The 19,850-nt window shown below is 48.0% G+C and overlaps 2 protein-coding genes across 4 annotated transcripts in view; one reads left to right on the top strand and one right to left on the bottom strand.

Annotated features, from left to right (window-relative positions):
• Positions 1 to 19,850, bottom strand: part of APH1B (aph-1 homolog B, gamma-secretase subunit) — a 69,065-nt gene that overhangs the window by 5,333 nt on the left and 43,882 nt on the right. The window lies entirely within an intron of this gene.
• Positions 1 to 19,850, top strand: part of CA12 (carbonic anhydrase 12) — a 59,001-nt gene that overhangs the window by 27,053 nt on the left and 12,098 nt on the right. For all 3 annotated transcript variants that reach the window (XM_053927701.2, XM_024567430.3, XM_053927702.2), the window contains exons 3-8: positions 4,656 to 4,835; positions 12,480 to 12,622; positions 16,004 to 16,099; positions 16,912 to 16,975; positions 17,203 to 17,360; positions 18,596 to 18,737. In XM_053927701.2, coding sequence (XP_053783676.1) covers positions 4,656 to 4,835; positions 12,480 to 12,622; positions 16,004 to 16,099; positions 16,912 to 16,975; positions 17,203 to 17,360; positions 18,596 to 18,737 — 783 coding nt within the window. The remainder of the gene's footprint in view (positions 1 to 4,655; positions 4,836 to 12,479; positions 12,623 to 16,003; positions 16,100 to 16,911; positions 16,976 to 17,202; positions 17,361 to 18,595; positions 18,738 to 19,850) is intronic.

The raw sequence follows: 19,850 nt of genomic DNA, 5'->3' as shown, positions 1-19,850 counted from the left end.
AACTGTTTACTTTTTAAGTGTGCTAATGGTGTTATAGTTGAGTCCTTCTGTTTGGAGAGACATACTGATGTACAGATGGCACATACTTGGGTTTCTTTCAGAGTTATCCTGGGACAGGGGAGAGTGGGTGCAGGTAGATGGAGCCGGATGTGAATTGTTAGTTGTTGAAGCTGGTGGGGGGATGTGGGGTTCATTTTGCTCTTCTCTCTACTGTGGTAGACATGTGAAATTTCCCTTGAAAAACTTCTGGTCCTTGAGTAATGCAAGTCTCACCCTGGGCCTCACAACTCTCAATTTCAATCAGAAATCACAAGAGGCATTTTGAGCTGTGCTACGTTGATCTCTTGTTACATTTCAAAACAGAAATTCGGTCCACTTCTGTTTTGCCTAAAGCAGAAAACTTCATTCACTGGAAAGAATTGATGCTTTGCGTTTTTGTGGGAAAACAAACTGGGAGATTCACATGATCTCCTTTATCATGATCGTGGAAAGAGTCCAGCCAGCTGAAGAGGCAAAGTCAAAACTCAAGAGAAAAGTCACATTTTTGGTAGCTGGAAATAAGTCCTTCTTCTGGGAGAGCCAGTCCCTGGGGTGGTCTCTGGCAGCGGAGCACAGGGCACGAGTGTCAACGCTGAGACCCAGCTGAAAAACTGCAGCATGAGCCACAGCTGCCAGCGACGAGGCCAATCCTGGGGGCCCGAGGGGCCGCTGAAGAGCTTCCAGCAGTGAAATGTCTCGATCTGGTGTGTGTGATGTGGAGAGCGCAGGGCTGGGAGGCAGGCCCGGAGAAACAGCCCTGTGAGGGGTGTAGACGTGGAGCTGTGCGTCTGAACAAGGACTGGCTGGGGAGGGCAGGGGAAGGCCAGCACAGAAAGACGACATTTGGAACAAAGGCTGTCAGTGCCTCTGCTCACTACAGTGCCACCACTGTAGTTGACTGTGGTGGCAATCTGGGGACAAAAAAGTAACCCCGATACTGGTTATTTTGGTGCCCAGCCACATGGCACCTTTCTCACTTACAAACCACCAAGAGGGAGGCTGCTCTCTGACAATGTCCCCAGCCGTGCACGAAAGGGACACCAGCCATCACAAGCTGGTGGAGGGTCCTATGAACTGCCACGAAGCCCCGCAGTTGGGAGGCCCCCTCCCAGGCTACAGGACAGTGACCAGATTTCTTTTTCAATGAGTGCTCCCAGACAGAACAAATCCTCATGCCTGTGAACGAGAAAGCTAGGAGGGTCAATTTGGAACTTGAGTAACACCGTTTTTCTTTTCTTTTTTTTTTTTCATTTTAATCATTTTTTTTTATTGTTGTTCAAATACAGTTGTTTCCATTTTCCCGACAACACTTTCCCCCACCTCACCTACCCCCACCTCCCACCCTGCATCCTTCCCTCCTTTGGCTTTGTCTATGGGTCCGTCATACATGTTCCTTGGTGACCCTTCCCCTTCTTTCCCCCATTATCTCCCTTCCCCACCCCTCTGGTTACTATCTGTTTGTTCTTTATTTCAATGTCTCTGGTTATATTTTGCTTGCTTGTTCGTTTTGTGATACTTTTCTTTAATGAGGGAAAAAACTTGTAGCGGGAAGTGGGAGGCTAGTGGATTAATATAGGTGTGTGCTTCCCTGGGGACAAACCAGCACAAAATCAGCATGAGAATCCAGCTCAGTAAACATGTGAGGGCCTGCTCTGGGCCAGGCACTGTGGACAGAGCAGGGATGGATGAGACACGATTCCTGCCTTTAAAGAGAACACAGGAAAGGGAGGAGACAGGTGCACAAAATCTCCTGGGTAAATATTGAAACAGAAGGGCATGGAAGTCCTGTGACTCAGGTGAGGTAACTCTGTTACTAAAGTCTGACTTTGGGCAAATTGGTTAATCTCAATTTTTTGTCTATTAAGTGGGGCAATTCCTGTTTTGCTGACACTGTAGAGTTGTAAGGACCGAGGCTAGTAAAACAATTGCAACAACAATAATGCAGACGCATCAGCAGCTGCAGGAGGAATAGAAAAGGCTTTCAGACCTTCTTACCTAAGGGCCTGTGACGGGCGCTCAAGGACGAGTGCCCCCTGTGGACGGCAGCCCAGGCCCACGGCAGGTTCCTGATGCAGATGCTGCCCCTCTCCAGCCAGCCCCAGGAGCGGCAGTGCCCTGTGCCCTCATTCCCATAGCTGGTCCTTGTCACACCGGAGCTGCCTGGGCATGAGCAACCCTCTCCAACTCGTTCAGACTCGCCTGAATCAGAGGGTGAAGGCACTTAGTTCTAGTAATCTTCATAAATCTCAGAGCCCGAGAGCCAGAGGGACATTCTGGAACACACTGTCCAGTCCTCCCGTTCGTGCAGAGGAAAAGGAGATTAGGGCGGGGAGTGTGACCAGCTCATGGGCGCTGAGGTGGTGGCACAGCCGGTGCCGGTCCCGTTCCCTGGGCTCTCCTGGTCCAGCAGAGCTGCTTCTCTCTCCTGGGAGCTTCTGCCTCCACAGACTGTGTTGCCTGTTTTAACCTTGGTCTTTCCTGTCTCCAAATGCCTAATTCCGCCTACCATCCAAGAAGGAGTATTTAGAGCAAATAAAAAAGGTGTTTTGTATGTAGCAAATGCTTTTATTTATTTTTTAAATCTTTTAATTGTATTTTCCCCCATTACCATTTAGTCTTCTTAACCACCTTTTCCCCAAGCTCTCTGTTCTCTGGAGTCTTTCATTCTCTGGGGAAATGCTTCCTAAATGCCTGCTGTGTGTGTGACCCCGATCACAAGAAGGGTTCCCAGAGATGACAATGAGCCGTCCCAGTCCCCAAGCAGCTCTTGGTTTAGTTATCCCTGACACGCTTTCTCTGTGACCTAGTTCCCTGTAGTCATGCGTGCGTGCCTCTTCATTTCCTGAGGATTCCCATTCACACCTGTCTGGCAGCTTCTGCCGCCTCAACTGTGGGCCCAGTGAGCAGAGAAGTGTCCGGCAGCCTCACCCTGAAGGGCTTGCCACCCACCTCACGTGCCTCTTCCTGGCCCTCAGGGTTCGCATGGTACCTCAGGGTTGCGTCATCTCTGCTCCCTCCTGTTCCTGAAGAATTTGGTTTAGCCCTCAGCTGAAGGACTGCCTTCCTCCAGTTTGCCCCTGGAGTGATGGCTTTGGTGTCTCCAGGCCTTCTCCCCCATCACCTCTGGGTGTAGCTGAGCTGCCTTGAGCCCAGGCTTTGAGGCCCTGGATAGAAGAACAGTAGAGCTCGGTGGAGAGTGAGGTGTGCAAGTGAGAACACCGGGGTCCAGTGGAAGGCTGGACTGGAGATTCTGAAGTCCCTCTGGGCTCTGACATTTCTGGGAAGGTCTATCCAGAGGTGGGCAGCCTGAAAAACTAGTGGGGTTCTACTGTGTGTGCCCAGACCCAGGACCAACTCCTCAGCACTTTACATGAACGTGGGCACCAAGTTTTACTTCGGACTCTCCCTGCTCTCAGATGAGGTCCCCTGGTTAGAGACGGGGTGCAGGGGATTGGGATTCTGTGGCCAGTGGGCACACTTGTGAGATGGTGCTCTCGTCTATGGACGGTTCCCAGACCCTGGGGGTCCTTCCTCCTCTGCTGGGGTCAACACCCTTCCTTGTGCTGAAATACTGATGAACTGGGCCCCAGGCGGCAACCCCGGGAGAGCCCACAGGCACCACGTTCGACTGGAACCAGCTGAGACTTGCCAATGATTTGCTTCTCTGGAGAAACCTCAGCCTGAAAATCTGTTTAATTACCATGGGAGATAATCTTTTAAACATAGCTTTACATTCTTTATAGGCTTTTCCCTGTGAGAGTAGGAAAGTTTATCTGAATGTGAGATTGGATTGTTTTCATTTCCAGCAGAAGGACTATTACCTGGTAGTTACCAAGAAGCCTGAGGACTTATTTTTTAAGTCTGCCCCTCCTCACCGGCAGTTTGTCAGTTACATTGTAATAATTAGTTTGTAGTCTTGTCATACCCTTTCTCAGTGTGAACCCTGCACTTGGCGCCATGATTCCAGGCCTACAATTACTTGGTATTTTTCAGGTGTTCCTATCAGATTGGGTTCTGTACTTACTCTAGACGAGCGTAGAGTCATGTTCTCAAGGGCTTCCTCGCTAGGAGATCATACCTGTAACTCCGTTAGCCTCAAAGACCCTCCTGGAGCTGTAGTCACTCAGACACCGATTTTTCCAACTTGGGGCACCCCAGCGGATTCATTAAACCCTTCCCCACTAGAACGCAAGCCTAGGCCAGCAGTGGCTCCCGTGCTGTGTTCGACCTGGGCCCTAGGCCCAGAGCAATCCTGCTCGGAGTAGGTGAAGAGGCTGCCAGTCAGCAGGCCTTCATGTGGAGAGGGTGGGCACTGTGTCGGTGTCACAGTGTGAAGTGTGCGTAGTGTGAACTACGCACGAACTCGAGCAGCGCTCGGCGGGCCCCAGCCCCTGGCCTGGGGCTGCTCTAGGCCTTCTCTCCCCACTTGGCTTTAAGAGCAAGTGGTCTTGAGGCATTTTCTGGACCTGGTTCTGTAGGCTGAGATCTCTGGGCCTTGAAAAATACACCTCTGTGGATTAAGGAAAGGAGGAATTGTATCGAATACAGAGTTGGAAGGTGAGGAAAAAAGTTAGTGGAACACGGATTAAATCTTGGGCTTAAATCTCTCCTTCCAGGTCCTGATGGGGAGAAGAGCTGGCCCAAGAACTACCCATTCTGCGGGGGCCTGATGCAGTCCCCAATAGACCTGCACAGTGACATCCTCCAGTATGACGACAACCTTGTGCCCCTTAAGTTCCAAGGCTACAACGTGTCTGCCCATGAGCAATTTACGCTGACCAACAATGGCCATTCAGGTGAGGGAGAGACCCCAGAGAGCTGCCGGGGATGCCTGAGCTTCCCTCCGCTCCCTGTCTGCCCTCTTCCATCTGCTGGGGATGGGACTCCACGGAGGCACCTGGGAGAGGGCAGGGAGAGCCCTTGAGGGCGGCTGGGCCTACTCTCTCCAGGGAATGCTGGGGGCCCTGGGCTCAGGCCATTCTGCCAGAGCAGCACCTCTCAGAAGTAGCACATGTCTTGAGATGGGAGAGGGGACAGGCCTGAGCCCCTTGGCCATGGGCTGTGGTGTGGGAATGAACTCTTGGGCATCATGAACTCAAGGAGCCACAGTTCACTGCGGGCACGCACCCAGCTGTTCGAGTCAGACAAACCTGGCCTGGAGTTCTGGCTTGAGTGCTTATGAGTCATGAGACTCTGGGTAAGGATTTTAACCTCCTTGAGCTTCCGCCTGGAAAATGGGCATATTGGTGGGTACTGTGAAGATGAGAGATGAGGTACGTTGGGATCTGTTGTAGAGCGGATGCCTCACAAATAGCAATTATTATTGTTGCTGTGATAGAATTCTGCAGCCTGGCAGGTACTTCATTAAAGGTTCTATCTTCATAGTCAGGTGTGTAAGGCATGGATGTGTAAACAAACAGCCACCCATTGGTCTAGTATCCATGTTCCTGCCATCATTTTCCAAGGGGAACCAAGAAGGTGCAGGTGCCGCTGGAACGGCTTTAGTGAGGTAGGGACATTCTCAGGACAAGGGGCCAGGTTTCTTTCTTTTTTTTTTTTTTTTTTTAATTTTTTTTATTGTTATGCAATTACAGTTGTATGCCTTTTCTCCCCATCCCTCTACCCCACCCCAGGTGAACCCACCTCCCTCCCCCCTCTCCACCCTCCCCCTTGGTTTTGTCCATGTGTCCTTTATAGTAGTTCCTGTAATACCCTCTTCCCACTATCCCCGCCCCCACCCCCCCACCCCCGCCCTGGCTATTGTTAGATTGTTCTTAACTTCAATGTCTCTGGTTATATTTTGTTTGCTTTTTTCTTCTATTGCTTATGTTCCAGTTAAAGGTGAGATCATATGGTACTTGTCTCTCACTTCCTGGCTTATTTCACTTAGCATAATGCTCTCCAGTTCCATCCATGCTGTTGCAAAGGGTATAAGCTCCTTCTTTCTCTCTGCTGCGTAGAATTCCATTGTGTAAATATACCATAGTTTTTGGATCCACTCGTTTGCTGATGGGCACTTCGGTTGCTTCCAGTACTTGGCTATTGTAAATTGTGCTGCTATGAACATTGGGGTGCACAGATTCTTTTGGATTGGTGTTTCAGTGTTCTTAGGGTATAATCCCAGCAGCGGAATTGCTGGGTCAAAGGGCAGTTCCATTTTTAGTTTTCTGAGGAAATTCCATATTGTTTTCCACAGTGGCCTCACCAGTCTGCATTCCCACCAACAGTGCACAAGGGTTCCCTTTTCTCCACATCCTCTCCAACATTTGTTTGTGGATTTGTTTATGTTGGCCATTCTGACTGGTGTGAGATGATACCTCATTATGGTTTTAATTTGCATCTCTCTGATGGCTAGTGATGCTGAGCATCTTTTCATATGTCTCTGGGCCCTCTGTATGTCTTCCTTGGAGAAGTGTCTGTTCAAGTCCTTTGCCCATTTTTTAATTGGGTTGTTTGTCTTCCTGGAGTGGAGTCGAGTGAGTTCTTTATATATTTTGGAGATCAGGCCCTTGTCTGAGGTATCGTTGGCAAATATGTTTTCCCATACTGTTGGTACTCTTTGTAATTTGGTGCTGTTTTCTTTAGCCATGCAGAAGCTTTTTATTTTGATGAGGTCCCATTTGTTTATTCTTTCCTTTATGTCCCTTGCTTTAGGGGATGTGTCTGTGAGGATGTTGCTGCGTGGAATGTCTGAGATTTTCCTGCCAATGTTTTCCTCAAGGACTTTTATGGTGTTACGGCTTATATTTAAGTCTTTTATCCATCTTGAGTTTATTTTCGTGTATGGCGTAAGTTGGTGATCGAGTTTCATTTTTTTGCACGTAGCTGTCCAGATCTCCCAACACCATCTGTTGAAGAGGCTGTTTTTGCTCCATTTTATGCTCCTGCCTCCTTTGTCAAATATTAATTGATCGTATAGACTTGAGTTTATTTCTGGGCTCTCTATTCTGTTCCATTGGTCTATGTGCCTGTTTTTATGCCAGTACCAGGCTGTTTTGATTACAGTGGCCTTGTAATACAGTTTGATATCAGGTATTGTGATCCCTCCTGCTTTGTTTTTCTTTCTCAAAATTGCTGCAGCTATTTGAGGTCGTTTATGGTTCCATATGAATTTCTGCAATGTTTGTTCTATATCTGTGAAATATGTCATGGGTACTCTAATAGGGATTGCATTAAATCTATAAATTGCTTTGGGTAGTATGGCCATTTTGATAATGTTGATTCTTCCAATCCATGAACATGGTACATGCTTCCATTTGTTTGTATCTTCCTTAATTTCTTTCTTCAGTGTTGTGTAGTTTTCTGAGTACAGGTCTTTTACCTCCTTGGTTAGGTTTATTCCTAGGTACTTTATTTTTCTTGTTGCTATATCGAATGGGATTTTTTTCCTGATTTCTGTTTCTGCAGTTTCGTTGCTGGTGTACAGGAATGCCTTTGATTTCTGGGTATTGACTCTGTATCCAGCTGTTTTGCCAAATTCATTTATTAGGTCGAGTAGTTTTTGAGTGGAGTCTATAGGGTTTTCCATGTACACTATCATGTCGTCTGCAAACAGTGACAGTTTCATTTCCTCCTTTCCAATTTGGATGCCTTTTATTGCTTTTTCTTGTCTGATTGCTGTGGCTAGGACTTCCAATACTATGTTGAATAGGAGTGGTGAGAGAGGGCATCCTTGTCTAGTTCCTGATCTTAGTGGGAAAGCTCTAAGTTTTTGTCCATTGAGTGTGATGTTGGCTGTAGGTCTCTCATATATGGCCTTAATTATGTTGAGGACTGCTCCCTTTATTCCCACTTTGCTGAGTGTTTTTATCAGAAATGGGTGCTGTATCTTATCGAACGCTTTTTCCGCATCTATTGATATGATCATGTGATTTTTGTCTTTGCTGTTGTTGATGTGATGTATTATGTTTATTGATTTGCGAATATTGTACCATCCTTGCATCCCTGGGATGAATCCCACTTGGTCATGGTGGATGATCTTTTTAATATATTGCTGGATGCGGTTTGCTAATATTTTGTTGAGAATTTTAGCGTCTATGTTCATCAGCGATATTGGCCTGAAGTTTTCTTTCTTCGTTGTGTCTTTATCTGGTTTTGGGATTAGGATGATGTTGGCTTCATAAAAAGAGTTTGGGAGTCTTCCATCAGTTTGGATTTTTTCGAATAGTCTGTGAAGGATAGGGGTTAGTTCTTCCTTAAATGCTTTGTAGAAATCTCCTGTGAAACCATCTGGTCCAGGGCTTTTGTGTGATGGGAGTTTCTTGATGACTGCTTCAATTTCCTTTGCTGATATTGGTCTGTTCAGGTTTTCTGCTTCTTCTTCATTCAGTTTTGGAAGATTATATTTTTCTAGAAATGTGTCCATTTCATCTAGGTTTTCAAATTTCTTAGCATACAGGTCTTCATAGTAATTTCTTACGATCCTTTGTATTTCTGTGGTATCAGTTGTAATCTCTCCACTTTCATTTCTAATTCTGTTTATTTGGATCCTCTCTCTTTTCTTTTTGATGAGCCTACTTAAAGGCTTGTCGATTTTGTTGATCTTTTCAAAGAACCAGCTCCTGGATTCATTGATCCTTACAATTGTGCTTTTAGTCTCTATGTCATTTAGTTCTGCTCTGATCTTGGTTATTTCCTTCCTTCTGCTTGCTCTGGGCTGTCTTTGTTGTTGTTCCTCCAGTTCTTGTAGGCGTAGGGTTAGGTTGTTTGTTTGAACTGTTTCTAACTTCTTAAGGTAGGCCTGTATTGCTATGAACTTCCCTCTCAGGACTGCCTTTGCTGTGTCCCATAGGTTTTGGGTTGTTGTGAGTTCATTTTCATTTGTTTCCAGGAAGTTTTTGATTTCTTCCCTAATCTCGTTCTTGACCCATTCATTGTTTAATAGCATGCTATTCAGTCTCCATGCTTTTGAGTGTTTTGGGTTTTTACCCTTGGCGTTGGTTTCTAGTTTCAGACCCTTGTGGTCAGAGAAGATGCTTGATATGATTTCAATTTTCTTGAATTTGTTGAGGCTTGCTTTGTGTCCTATCATGTGGTCTATCTTTGAAAAAGTTCCATGGACACTTGAAAAGAACGTGTATTTTGCTTCTTTGGGATGAAAAGCTCTGTATATATCAGTTAAGTCCATTTCCTCTAAGGTATTGTTAAGTGACACAATATCTTTGTTGATCTTTTGTTTGGAAGACCTGTCCATTTTTGATAGTGGGGTGTTAAAATCCCCTACTATAATTGTGTTGCTGTCAATATCTTTCTTGAAATCCTCCAATATTTTCTTTATGTATTTGGGTGCTCCTATGTTGGGTGCATATATATTTACAATGTTTATGTCTTCTTGGTGGATTCTTCCTTTGAGTATTATGAAGTGACCTTCTGGGTCTCTCTTTATGGCCCTTCTTTGGAAGTCTATTTTGTCTGATATGAGTATTGCTACCCCTGCTTTTTTTTCCTGTCCGTTTGCTTGGAAAATTTGTTTCCAGCCCTTCACTTTCAGTCTGTGTAAGTCTTTTGTCCTGAGATGGGTTTCTTGTAGGCAGCATATGTGTGGGTCATGTTTTCTTATCCATTCAGCTGTTCTATGTCTTTTGATTGGAGCATTTAATCCATTTACATTTAAGGTTATTATCGATAGGTAGTTATTCATTGCCATTATTTCCTACCTGTGTTCCTCTGTCTTTCTCTTTTCCTTCCTTTCCTTAAAGCAGTCCCTTTAGCATCTCTTGCAGAGCTGGTTTGGTGGAGCTGTATTCTTTTAGACTTCTTTTGTCTGGGAAGCTCTTTATTTGGTCTTCTATCTTGATTGAGAGCCTTGCTGGGTAAAGTAGTCTTGGTTGGAGGCCTCTGGTTCTCATTACTTGGAATATTTTTTGCCATTCTCTTCTGGCTTGGAGCGTTTCCATTGAGAAGTCAGTTGCTAACCTTATCGGGGCTCCCTTGTATGTTACTTCCTTTTTCTCCCTTGCTGCCTTTAAGATCCTCTCTTTGTCTTGGAAATTTGCCATTTTAATTATGATGTGTCTTGCAGTGGGTCTCTTTGGGTTCCTCTTGCTTGGGACTCTCTGTGTTTCCTGGATTTGGGTGACTTTTTCTCTCCTCAGATTAGGGAAATTTTCCATCATTACTTTTTCAAACAGGTTTTCTATCCCTTGCTCTTCTTCTTCTCCTTCTGGTATTCCTATTATACGGATATTGTTACGTTTCATGTTGTCCTGCATTTCCCTTATTGCCTCTTCATTCTTTCTGAGCCTCTTTTCCTTTTCTTGCTCCTTCTGGGTGTTTTTTTCTACTTTATCCTCCAGCTCGCTGATCCGATCCTCTGCTTCATCAAGTCTGCTTTTAATTCCTTCTACTGTGTTCTTCAATTCAGAAATTGTATTCTTCATTTCCGCTTGGCTCTTGTTGATATTTTCTATTTCCTTTTTCATGTTGATATAGTTTGCAGTGAGTTCATTGTCGTTTCCTTGTAGTTTCTGGTAGTTCTCTTTGAGCTCAGAGAGCTCAGTGAGTTTCCTGATGACCATTGCTTTGAACTCAGTATCTGATAGTTGACTTGCCTCTTTTTCGGTTAGTATTCTTTCTGAGACTTCCTCCTTTCCTTTCATTTGGGAATTGTTTCTTTGTCTTCCCATTGTTTGTGAGGTTCTTCTTGTTGGCCTCTGCGTCTTAAATTGCTTTGTTCTGACTCCCTGGATTTATGATATGAACTTCTATGGTAGAATGCCAATGGGATTCGGTGGTGCTGTCTCCTTACTCTCCTGTGCTCACTGGTCTTGAGCTGACGTTTATGTGTTTAACACGGTCTAACTCTAGTCTTTTCAGCACTCCAGGTTTTGTTGTCTCACCTGTGGGAAAAAGAGAAAGGGGGGGCGAAAGAAAAGAAAAAAAAAAACAAAACACACACACACACACACAAAACAAACCAAAAGAAAGATGGGAAGGAGGGAAAAAGGAAATAGGAAAGGAGGAAAGGAAGGAAGGAGGGAAGAAGGAATAAAGAAAGATCGGAGGCAAGATAAGAAGGAATTTTAGCAAAAATTAAAACATAGAAATAGATAAAAGAAGGCAGGAAGAAGACATAAAAATGGTAAAGGATGGGAGGAAGAAGGAATGAAAAAAAAGAAAAAAAGAGAGAGGAAGAAGGAATTCAGGGGGAAAGGAAAAAAAAAAAGAAAAAGGATAAAAAAACAAAAAAAAAACAAAAAAAAAACAAAAAAAAAACACCCTTCTGTTGGCTTTAAACCGGTCAGGTTATTTCTGCTGGTGTCCTGTCTGTGCAACGGGAGGGGGTGTTTGGAAGGATTGGTTTCACTTTTCTCTCTTCCTGGGTCACACTCTTCGCTGTTTTGTAAGTGTGGTCCCTGGCAGTCAATCAGTCCGTTGATCAGCCAATCCAGCTGCTTTGGCTTGTGACGCGTGCGCGCGCAGCAGGGGAATCCAGCCGCTTTGGGTCTGTGACGTTATTTTGTGCCCTGAGCGCGCAGCCGGCGGACCAATAGAGCCGCCAGGGCTTGGAACGCTGGCGCGCAGGTGGCGGATTCAGCCGCCTTGGGGTTAGGACACTCGCCAGCAGCTTTGTATTTAGAAAACAGGCACCCAACCGGCCCTGTGCTTGGTGAGCGCGTGCAGCCCGCTGAGCCACAGGCTCTGTGCTTGGGGGCCCGATCCAGCTGCCCTGGGCTTGAGTCTCTCGGGCGGGCGGGGCCGCCCTGGGACTGAATCACGCGGCACTCGGTTCCGAGGTTTTGGGCCTGTGGGTAGAGCAGCTAGACTCTGGTCCAAATTATCTCGGAGGTTTCAGGTGTGGGCGCCCCTCCGGGGTTTCAAGTGTGGGTCCCGTTCGCTAATCTGCTCGCGCGCGCGACCGGACCTCAGGTGAGCGTAGCAGTCCAGGGGTGGAGGGGGAGGGGCGCCAGGGGCCTCGGCTACTACCGAGAGTTCTCTAATTAGCCCCTGAGTGTCTCTATTTTCTTTTTCTTTTTGAGAAATTCCTCCTTTTCAAGCCCCCCTGGTCTAATCAAGCACCTGGCTGCTCACAGCGCAGCCTGGCCCTCTCCCAAGACTCCTGCAGCAGCCCCTGCGCCAGGGCTGGCGCTTCTGCCGCCCTTGTACCGCGCGGTCCTGGGTCCCGTGGACCTTATTGTCCTTGAGCACTCTTCTTACCGTCAGATCTTTCAGTGTCCTCTATCTTTGGTCTCTGATCTTCGTATATGCTGGAATACTGTTGGCTGTTCGCTCTGCTCCTCAGATCAGCTAGGTATTTCCCTGGCGTTGAGGGGAAGTGGACTCCGCTCCCACCTATGTTGCCGCCATCTTCCAAGGGGCCAGGTTTCTGACCCTCAGGCTGCCTCTCTCCGGTCTCCATCTTGCTGTAGCCACCTGCCCCAGTCTGGGCCCGGGCATGTATTGTCTGCCTGACTCTGAGCTTGCCTCTCCACTTCCCACAGTGAAGCTGAGGCTGCCCCCGAGCATGCATATCCAGGGCCTCCCATCCCGCTACAGCGCCACACAGCTGCACCTGCACTGGGGGAACCAGAATGACCCCCACGGCTCCGAGCACACTGTTGGTGGGAAGCACTTCGCCGCCGAGGTGAGTAGGGTGCCTGGCTGGCAGAAGCTGCCTGGTGGTGGGTGACCTGGCATTCTTCCATTTAGCTGGTGTGCAGGTGAGATCTAAGCACGCGGGTGGGAGTGGGGGGGCACGGCCTTCATGTTCTCCGCACTGGCCCTGTCAGCAGCAGAGGGAGGTGTAGCTACTCCGGCCTCCCTGCAGCTCCCCTGTGGTGTCCTGGCCCCCTTTCTCTCCTAAACAGGCTGAGTTTGTCTCTTTCTCTTTTACTGAGTGATGCCGCTCAGAAGGCAGTGCTCCCAGGGAGGCACTGTGGGACACATATGCCCTTTTCTAGACACCACCCTTCTGTTGGCACAGATTAAGATCCTACCTACCAGCTTCTCTAGCTGATGCATCTCACTGCTGAATCACACTGGGCTAATTGTTCCCCCAAACTTCTGTTTCTTCACACGCCATGCTGTTCGCACAGGTCTTTCCCATCACATCTTTCCTTTCCCTGGACATGGGCTGTGCTTTGAATGTCGGGACCCAGGTCCAGGGATACTCTTCTACTGTACTTAGCCACATTCAGAGCCCCCACGGCCTTGAATTTGGAGGTGTGTTCTGAATGTTTACAGTGCGATACAAGGAGATAAATACTACTGATCAGCCAGTGGAACCCACAGTAAATACTGACATGATCACTTTCCTCTGTTCTTAATTGCTGAACTGCTTAATGTCTCAGGCTAATTACAGGGTGAGTTACCGATATGGAAAGACCGTAATTCTGGAGCAGCAGGATGGCACTGCCGGGGGTGCACGTATTTCAGACCAGGCCCCTCTCCGATCCGCCAGGGCTGTAGCCCTTCCAGGCTAACTGCAAAGTGGAGGCGCCTACTTCCCCGTGGGGGATAAAGAAGGAGTTACAGTGTAGGCTGGGAGGGTTTGGACATTGCAATACATTTCTAATTATTGTATCTCCTGCTATTAAGCCTCATCACTAGACCAGGAGTCTGGTGAAGATGGACCATAATGTCAATAACAGAGGGAATACATCCGGTTAACCCTAAAGTGGTGGGTTCTCTATGCAGGGTCCCTGAGGATGTAGAGATTCTTCAGGGTTGAGTCTATATAAGCGATCTCGTAGTCCTGTCAGCAGGGAGTTCCCTTCTGTTTTGTTAGCCTTCACCCACCCCCACCCCCTCGATTTAATCTGAGCACAGTGAGAAAAGTGCTAAGACAGATCACAAGCTCAAAGTCAGGTGTAAAAAAGAAATATGGCCCTAGGGCCTCTGGGGTTCCGGCCATACAGAATTCTGCTCTGTCTGTCAAAGCGACGCCAGGCAACGATGGTGTGCGGCCACTCGCGAGGCCACGTGCTTCGGGGGGAAAACGGTGAAATAGGAGCCCCTAAGAAATCCTTAACAGAGGACCACTTAAAAGAAGCAATAATTTGATATAACTTTTAAAAATTAGAAAGGGCCACTTGAAAAGCGGGGGACATCAAGCTGTATTCAGTAAAATATTCTTGAATTCTAAGTATAACTATATAAGATGGAAAAAGACATGGATGAAGAGGAACAAAAGAGAGATAAAATCTCAATGTGTCATAGCCCCAAGAGGCAAAGGGTCAACAAAAGTGCATGTGTCGTATCAATAGGTCTACTGACTAACGTAGTATTTGGGGAACAAGTGATGCCGCCTTTATGATGAAAACTCAGGTTAAACGTTGTCAGAATTTGCCATTACAACGTCTTGATGCTTACCTAGACTTTTTTTTCACTTGAGACCAAATACGAGACCATGCATTTTCATGCATGTGAGGAAGGCAGATAAGTAATTTAAGCCTGGTGAAGAGAACCCCTGGGCTTTCCGTGCACTTCTCTTTCCGCATGTCTAATTGTAAGGTGACGCTCTTGGCTCTTGTCGTGGCAGCAACACTATGTCCATCTCCATGTCGTCAGTCCCCAACAGAATTGTCCCCAGTGACACAACACCGGTAGAATTGGCCCCCTGGATCCTATTCCTGAAGTTATCTTTAGTGTCCTATACCCAGGAGGAAATGTTAATTTGTTGTACCATCGTTGCTTTCAAGAGGATGTGCCAAAACCCGTGTGGAAGTTTTCTTCTTGGAAGCCGTGGTCCTGGTTCCTGAGCTTTCTTCAGCTGCGCTAAGTGTTACCTCATCACTGGGCCCAGTTATGGGGGAATTAGGAAAAACATCTCAAGTATTAAAATGGACAGTAAAATCTTCTGTAGGGATTAGAGGAGGTCTTCGAATGTATTCATCATATTTTATGGGAGTGGAGTAATTTAGCTTGTTCATACAAAGGAGCTTGTACCTCTTGGAATGCCAACATCGTCTTCTGCAGTGTCCTACATTAGTCTCCCGGCCAGCCTGCGCCTGCCATTCCACTCCTAGCTGCTTACCCAGGAGAAATGAAAGCATGTGCCACACCAAGGCTTGCACACAAATGATCAAGAGCAGATTTACTTGTAGTAGCCAGTGTAGTTCTGGAAGCTGGACGTCCCAGATCAAGGCCTCATAGGGCGGGTTTATGGCGAGCGAGCACTCTCTCCCTGGCTTGTTGACAGCGGTCTTCTCGCTGGCTCGCTGGCTCGCTGGCTCGTCACATGGTGGAGAAAGAGAGCATGTGACCTCACCTAGACTTTTTAAACCTAGGATTTCCCAAAAACTTCTCTCCTCCTCACTTTGATAACGACAATTTCTGCTTTAAAAAATGAATTTAGAATTTGTTTTTGTGAAGGTTAGAGTCCACATTCATGGAGCAAGATTTTTGTTTTATTGCCAGTTAAAATACGCCTGATAAAACCTTGATAAGACTGTGTGGTGATTTTCTCTGCCAGAGGGATAAGCACGTGTCCTCTCTGGACACAATGATGAGTAAGTTACAGTTAGAGGTTTACTGCCCCAGGCGTCTGTGCTTCCAGGTCACGTGTGGAGCGGCCAGGCACATGAGACCATTTTGGCCTGGGCTCCAAAACAAGTAAAGAGAATCAGAAGGGAGAAGTGCTCCAAAGAAGTGTTTCAGGGTTTTTCATGGCTAGTATAAAAACTCATTCACTCATTCATTCACTCACTCATTCATTCACTCATTCATTCACTCAATCACTCATTCATTCACTCATTCATTCACTCATTACCTGTTGTGCGCACGGTACTTTCCAAGCACCATGTCAGACTCTGGGATACAGTGGGTCAGTAAGATGCACAGTCTGCCCTGGCAGAGCCTGCAGGGAGGAATGAGGGAACACGGAAACTGGGGAGGCCATGAGGGGAGGGCCTGAGAGGTGTAATCTACCTGGGGGGAGGTCTGTCCTCCCCACTAGCCTCCTGCAAAAGTTAAAGGTTCCTGTGAGTTGTGCACCCCCTTATGAGCGGCTTCTTGTCCACTGCAGCTGCATATTGTCCATTACAACTCGGACCTGTACCCCAATGCCAGCACCGCCAGTAACAAGCCACAAGGCCTCGCTGTCCTAGCTATCCTCATAGAGGTAAGAGATGTTAAAAGGGATTTGACATGAAATTTGAAGCTGGGTCGATACCAGACTCAGCGTTTGGTTCCACGCACACCTGTCTGTTGGATGTGTATGGCTCAATCGCATTTAGGCTGTGTCTTGCCTCCAGAGCATGGGCGTTCCCCCCCAGAGTTGCTTCTCTCTTGGCCTGGAGGCAGCACTGTCTGTGGCTGGGCAGCAGAAATGGGCATCTCTTTTGTGACATTGGAAAAATGAGCCCTAGTCCCCAGCCCAACTGCATAAGGCATGGAATTGCCCAGTTGGATGGCACATGTGAGTGTGTGGGGGGGCGGGAGGATGGGAATCATTCACTTCTACACCATCTGATGCCTGAACCCCTGACACAACTCCTGGCATCTAAGTTCCATCCTTTGTATGAACCCTGGGATGAGTTCTTTCCTAATCCCAGAAAATGAGACTATCTCCTGATTCACTTGTGCTGTGTTTCCCTAATGAGACCACATGTTTCTTACTTGCCTTGCATGAACTCACACTCCCTTAAGTTCTGGTTAGAGAACATGCCTTCCAGCTCACAGCCAGATAATCAGGAGCACAGGCTGTATCTCTTGCCCTGGGACACTGCAGCCCAGTGCCTTGAGCTGGAAACATTATGTCCTGAGCTACAGGAGGGCAGGACCATTGAGCCACCCCATGCCAGCCTAGTGACCCATCACGGCCTGGCAGTGGCGCCCATGTGCCCCCAGCCAGGCCCTTCAATGGGCAGTTGTCAGTTCGGGCTCAGCCTACAGAATTCTGCCCCAGTTCAGCCTGCCCTGTCTCTGTTGCAGATGGGCTCCTTCAATCCATCCTATGACAAGATCTTCAGTCACCTTCAAGATGTGAAGTACAAAGGTGAGTGGTCCTGGGATGCTAATCGCCCTCTGTTGGAGAGGGATGTAGTGGCTCCCGTGTGACCTGAAGGGAAACGAAAGCTGAGGGCAGGTGCTGCCTGTGACCAAAGCCTTGGGTCAGAGGGCCCAGGAAGGGGCTAGTTCACATTTCTAGGCTCAGTCATACACTCAGCTGCTCCTCTGCCATGGCGAGCGAGGACGACACCGTCCCCCAACATGTCTCTCCAGGACAAGAAGTGCACATTCCGGGTTTCAGCATTGAAGAGCTGCTTCCTGAGAGGTCTGAAGAGTATTATCGCTACCAAGGGTCCCTGACCACACCTCCTTGCCACCCCACTGTGCTCTGGACGGTTTTCAGGAACCCCGTGCAGATCTCCCAGGAGCAGGCAAGTGTTGTGCCCCTCAAGTCAGAGACCATGTGGTATCACCCAAATCATAATCAATGACTCGCTGTCCTCACTCAGAGTTTCACTGGCGGCTATTCAAAGGCTCGCCAAACGTCACAGGTGCGTGGGAAGCACTGCAGCAATTAGATGGGGCTAGTAAGTCAAGTAGGAAAATCAATCCGTCTCTTTAAAAAAGAGTTGTTAAGTTGCATTTCCTAGTCTGTCCCTGATGTTCACCTCTCAGGTGGGAGAGCACGCTTCCTTCGCAGGGGTGGAATGAAGGAAGGATCAGGTTAAATCACTTAACACACGCGGGAGCTAGGCATCCACGAGTGAGGTTCTCTGCCCATGAGAAGCTCACAGACTAGTGCACAACTGGGCAACAGAAGCCTCAGTAATCATCTCTAACCGGCTCATTTTACAGGTGATGGAAGTGAGGGTTAGAGAGTTGACAATACTGCGGGATCACCGCTGGTTAGTGACAGAGCTAGACCAGGCTGCTGCCCGTCCCTCTACTCCACAGCCTCAACTCATCAAGAGGAAAAAAGGCTGTCAGGGGCCAGGGCAGGGGCAGTGCTGCACACTGGCTCATGGCCTGCCCCACCCGTCACCCCTCACTGTGGCTCCTGTCTCACTATGAGATATTGATCTGAGTAACCCAGAGAACAGGCAGCAAGTAGGCGGATAGAATAACGATGTGATGAATCAAGAGGAGAAATGTGCGGGGAAGCAGTAATACCCTAACCCAGAAACAGCCTTGGAAACAGATTGTACAATCTACGTGGGTATATGACAATTCCATGGAACTGGCAGTCAGATGACCTGTGAGATCCTGCCTCCCTCTTTTTGTTCCTTTTGATGGGGCCCCCCCCCAGGCCCCTCTGATTTAGAGTTGGGTTCCAAATCAGGCTCAGGAGAGTAGTGCGGTCTCAGGGAGAGACTGAGGGGTGCCTCCTGCACCCCAGATTCCCCTACCTGCATGCAGATTTCAGGCACAGCCTGAAGCTAACAGCATTGACCTTCCCCCAAGCCTGGGAGGTGGGAAGGCAGGCCAGCTCACCCCATGGCCAGTCACCCAGATGCCCGCAGGGAAGGGGAGCAGTTCTCTGGCTTTCCTGCTGCTGTGTGACCCACAAGGCTCTGAAGGTGGGAGCTGGTAGTCTCCTCCTCCTGGAGGTCAGGCAAGGGGGCTGTCCCTCTGACTGCAGGGTGTGCTTCTGCTCTTCTCCCTGCAGCTGCTGGCTTTGGAGACAGCTCTGTACTGCACACGTGAGAACGACCCGTCCCCCATAGAAATGGTCAATAACTTCCGGCGGGTCCAGAAATTTGATGAGAGGTTGGTGTACATCTCCTTCCAACAAGATGAGGCAACTCAAGGTGTGTAGGGCGGGGTGAGGGGGGAGGGTGGTGCCAAGGCACCCATTGAGAATGGAGTGGGGTGTTTTGCCCACAGGCTTTGTCCCAGATGCCTTTAGGTGGATTAAGAACAACTCTGACCATCAAAACAACCAAGATACACAAGCAGCTATTGTGTGTGGATTTACTGAGGTTGCCCTTCACCCACTCTCGACTTCCCTGAGCCTTTGTAGGAAGCACAAGCCAGGGCCTCCAGGCACGTGGACCAGAGCCCTCATTAAACCTAGGAATCTCCCCCGCTGGGGGAGAGAGAATGCTCTGGGGGACCTCTCTGCTCTGGAGACCCACCCCTTCTCCTAAGACATACGATAGCACCCTTTTCATGAGATCACACTTCCAACTTCTTATTCTGGGCTTAGCATCACAGCCTAGCTCCAGCCTTGCCAGGTGATTCACAGCATTGCCAGCCCCATCAGTGCCCAGGGATGCTCCTTTGCAAGAAGTCACATCCACGGTCACAAGAAGCTCATGGTCTAATGTAGAAGGGCCATCCAGCAAGACAGCATCTGCACTCACTGTCTCTCTGTCTCATCTCCCTGAAGCTTGCTCGAACGCAGGCACACAGGGTCTGTACATGAAATGGAACTGAACAGTTTTCCTTATTTCCGATGCTAGGAAAGTGCAGTTCTTTCTTTTAAATCGGCAGCCTTAACTCCCCAGAAGGACATTTAACACCTTTCTTTGCTCAGTACCTACATCAATACTGCTCGAATCTAGGGGTCCGGGAAAGGGGGGTAAAAGAACACTCTTGAGGCCCACACCCTTCTTCACGCCTCCACATTTACTTTCTCACTGTAGATGCTTGAGCAGCTCCCAACATGGGACTCTCGAGTGGTCAGGAGCAGGTAGGCCTGTGGAAGTACCACTTTATCCTCTTACATGTCATTTGTGACCGAACTAGATCAGGTCTTCACATTTAAAGATGCCCCCCATCACCCATGTGCCAGAAAATCAGCTCTCCTTGTCTCACCTGGTGCACCTTTTTATTCCTTTCTTACTGTGTGAGATTATAAATATCACCTACTAAGCTTAGTGGAACATACAAAGATTGTATTTCAGAGCCCTTGTCAGAAA

The sequence above is a fragment of the Desmodus rotundus genome, chromosome 7 (assembly GCF_022682495.2).
Source record: "Desmodus rotundus isolate HL8 chromosome 7, HLdesRot8A.1, whole genome shotgun sequence".
In the NCBI taxonomy this organism is placed as follows: domain Eukaryota; kingdom Metazoa; phylum Chordata; class Mammalia; order Chiroptera; family Phyllostomidae; genus Desmodus; species Desmodus rotundus.
This window is presented reverse-complemented; position numbering and strand designations above follow the sequence as displayed.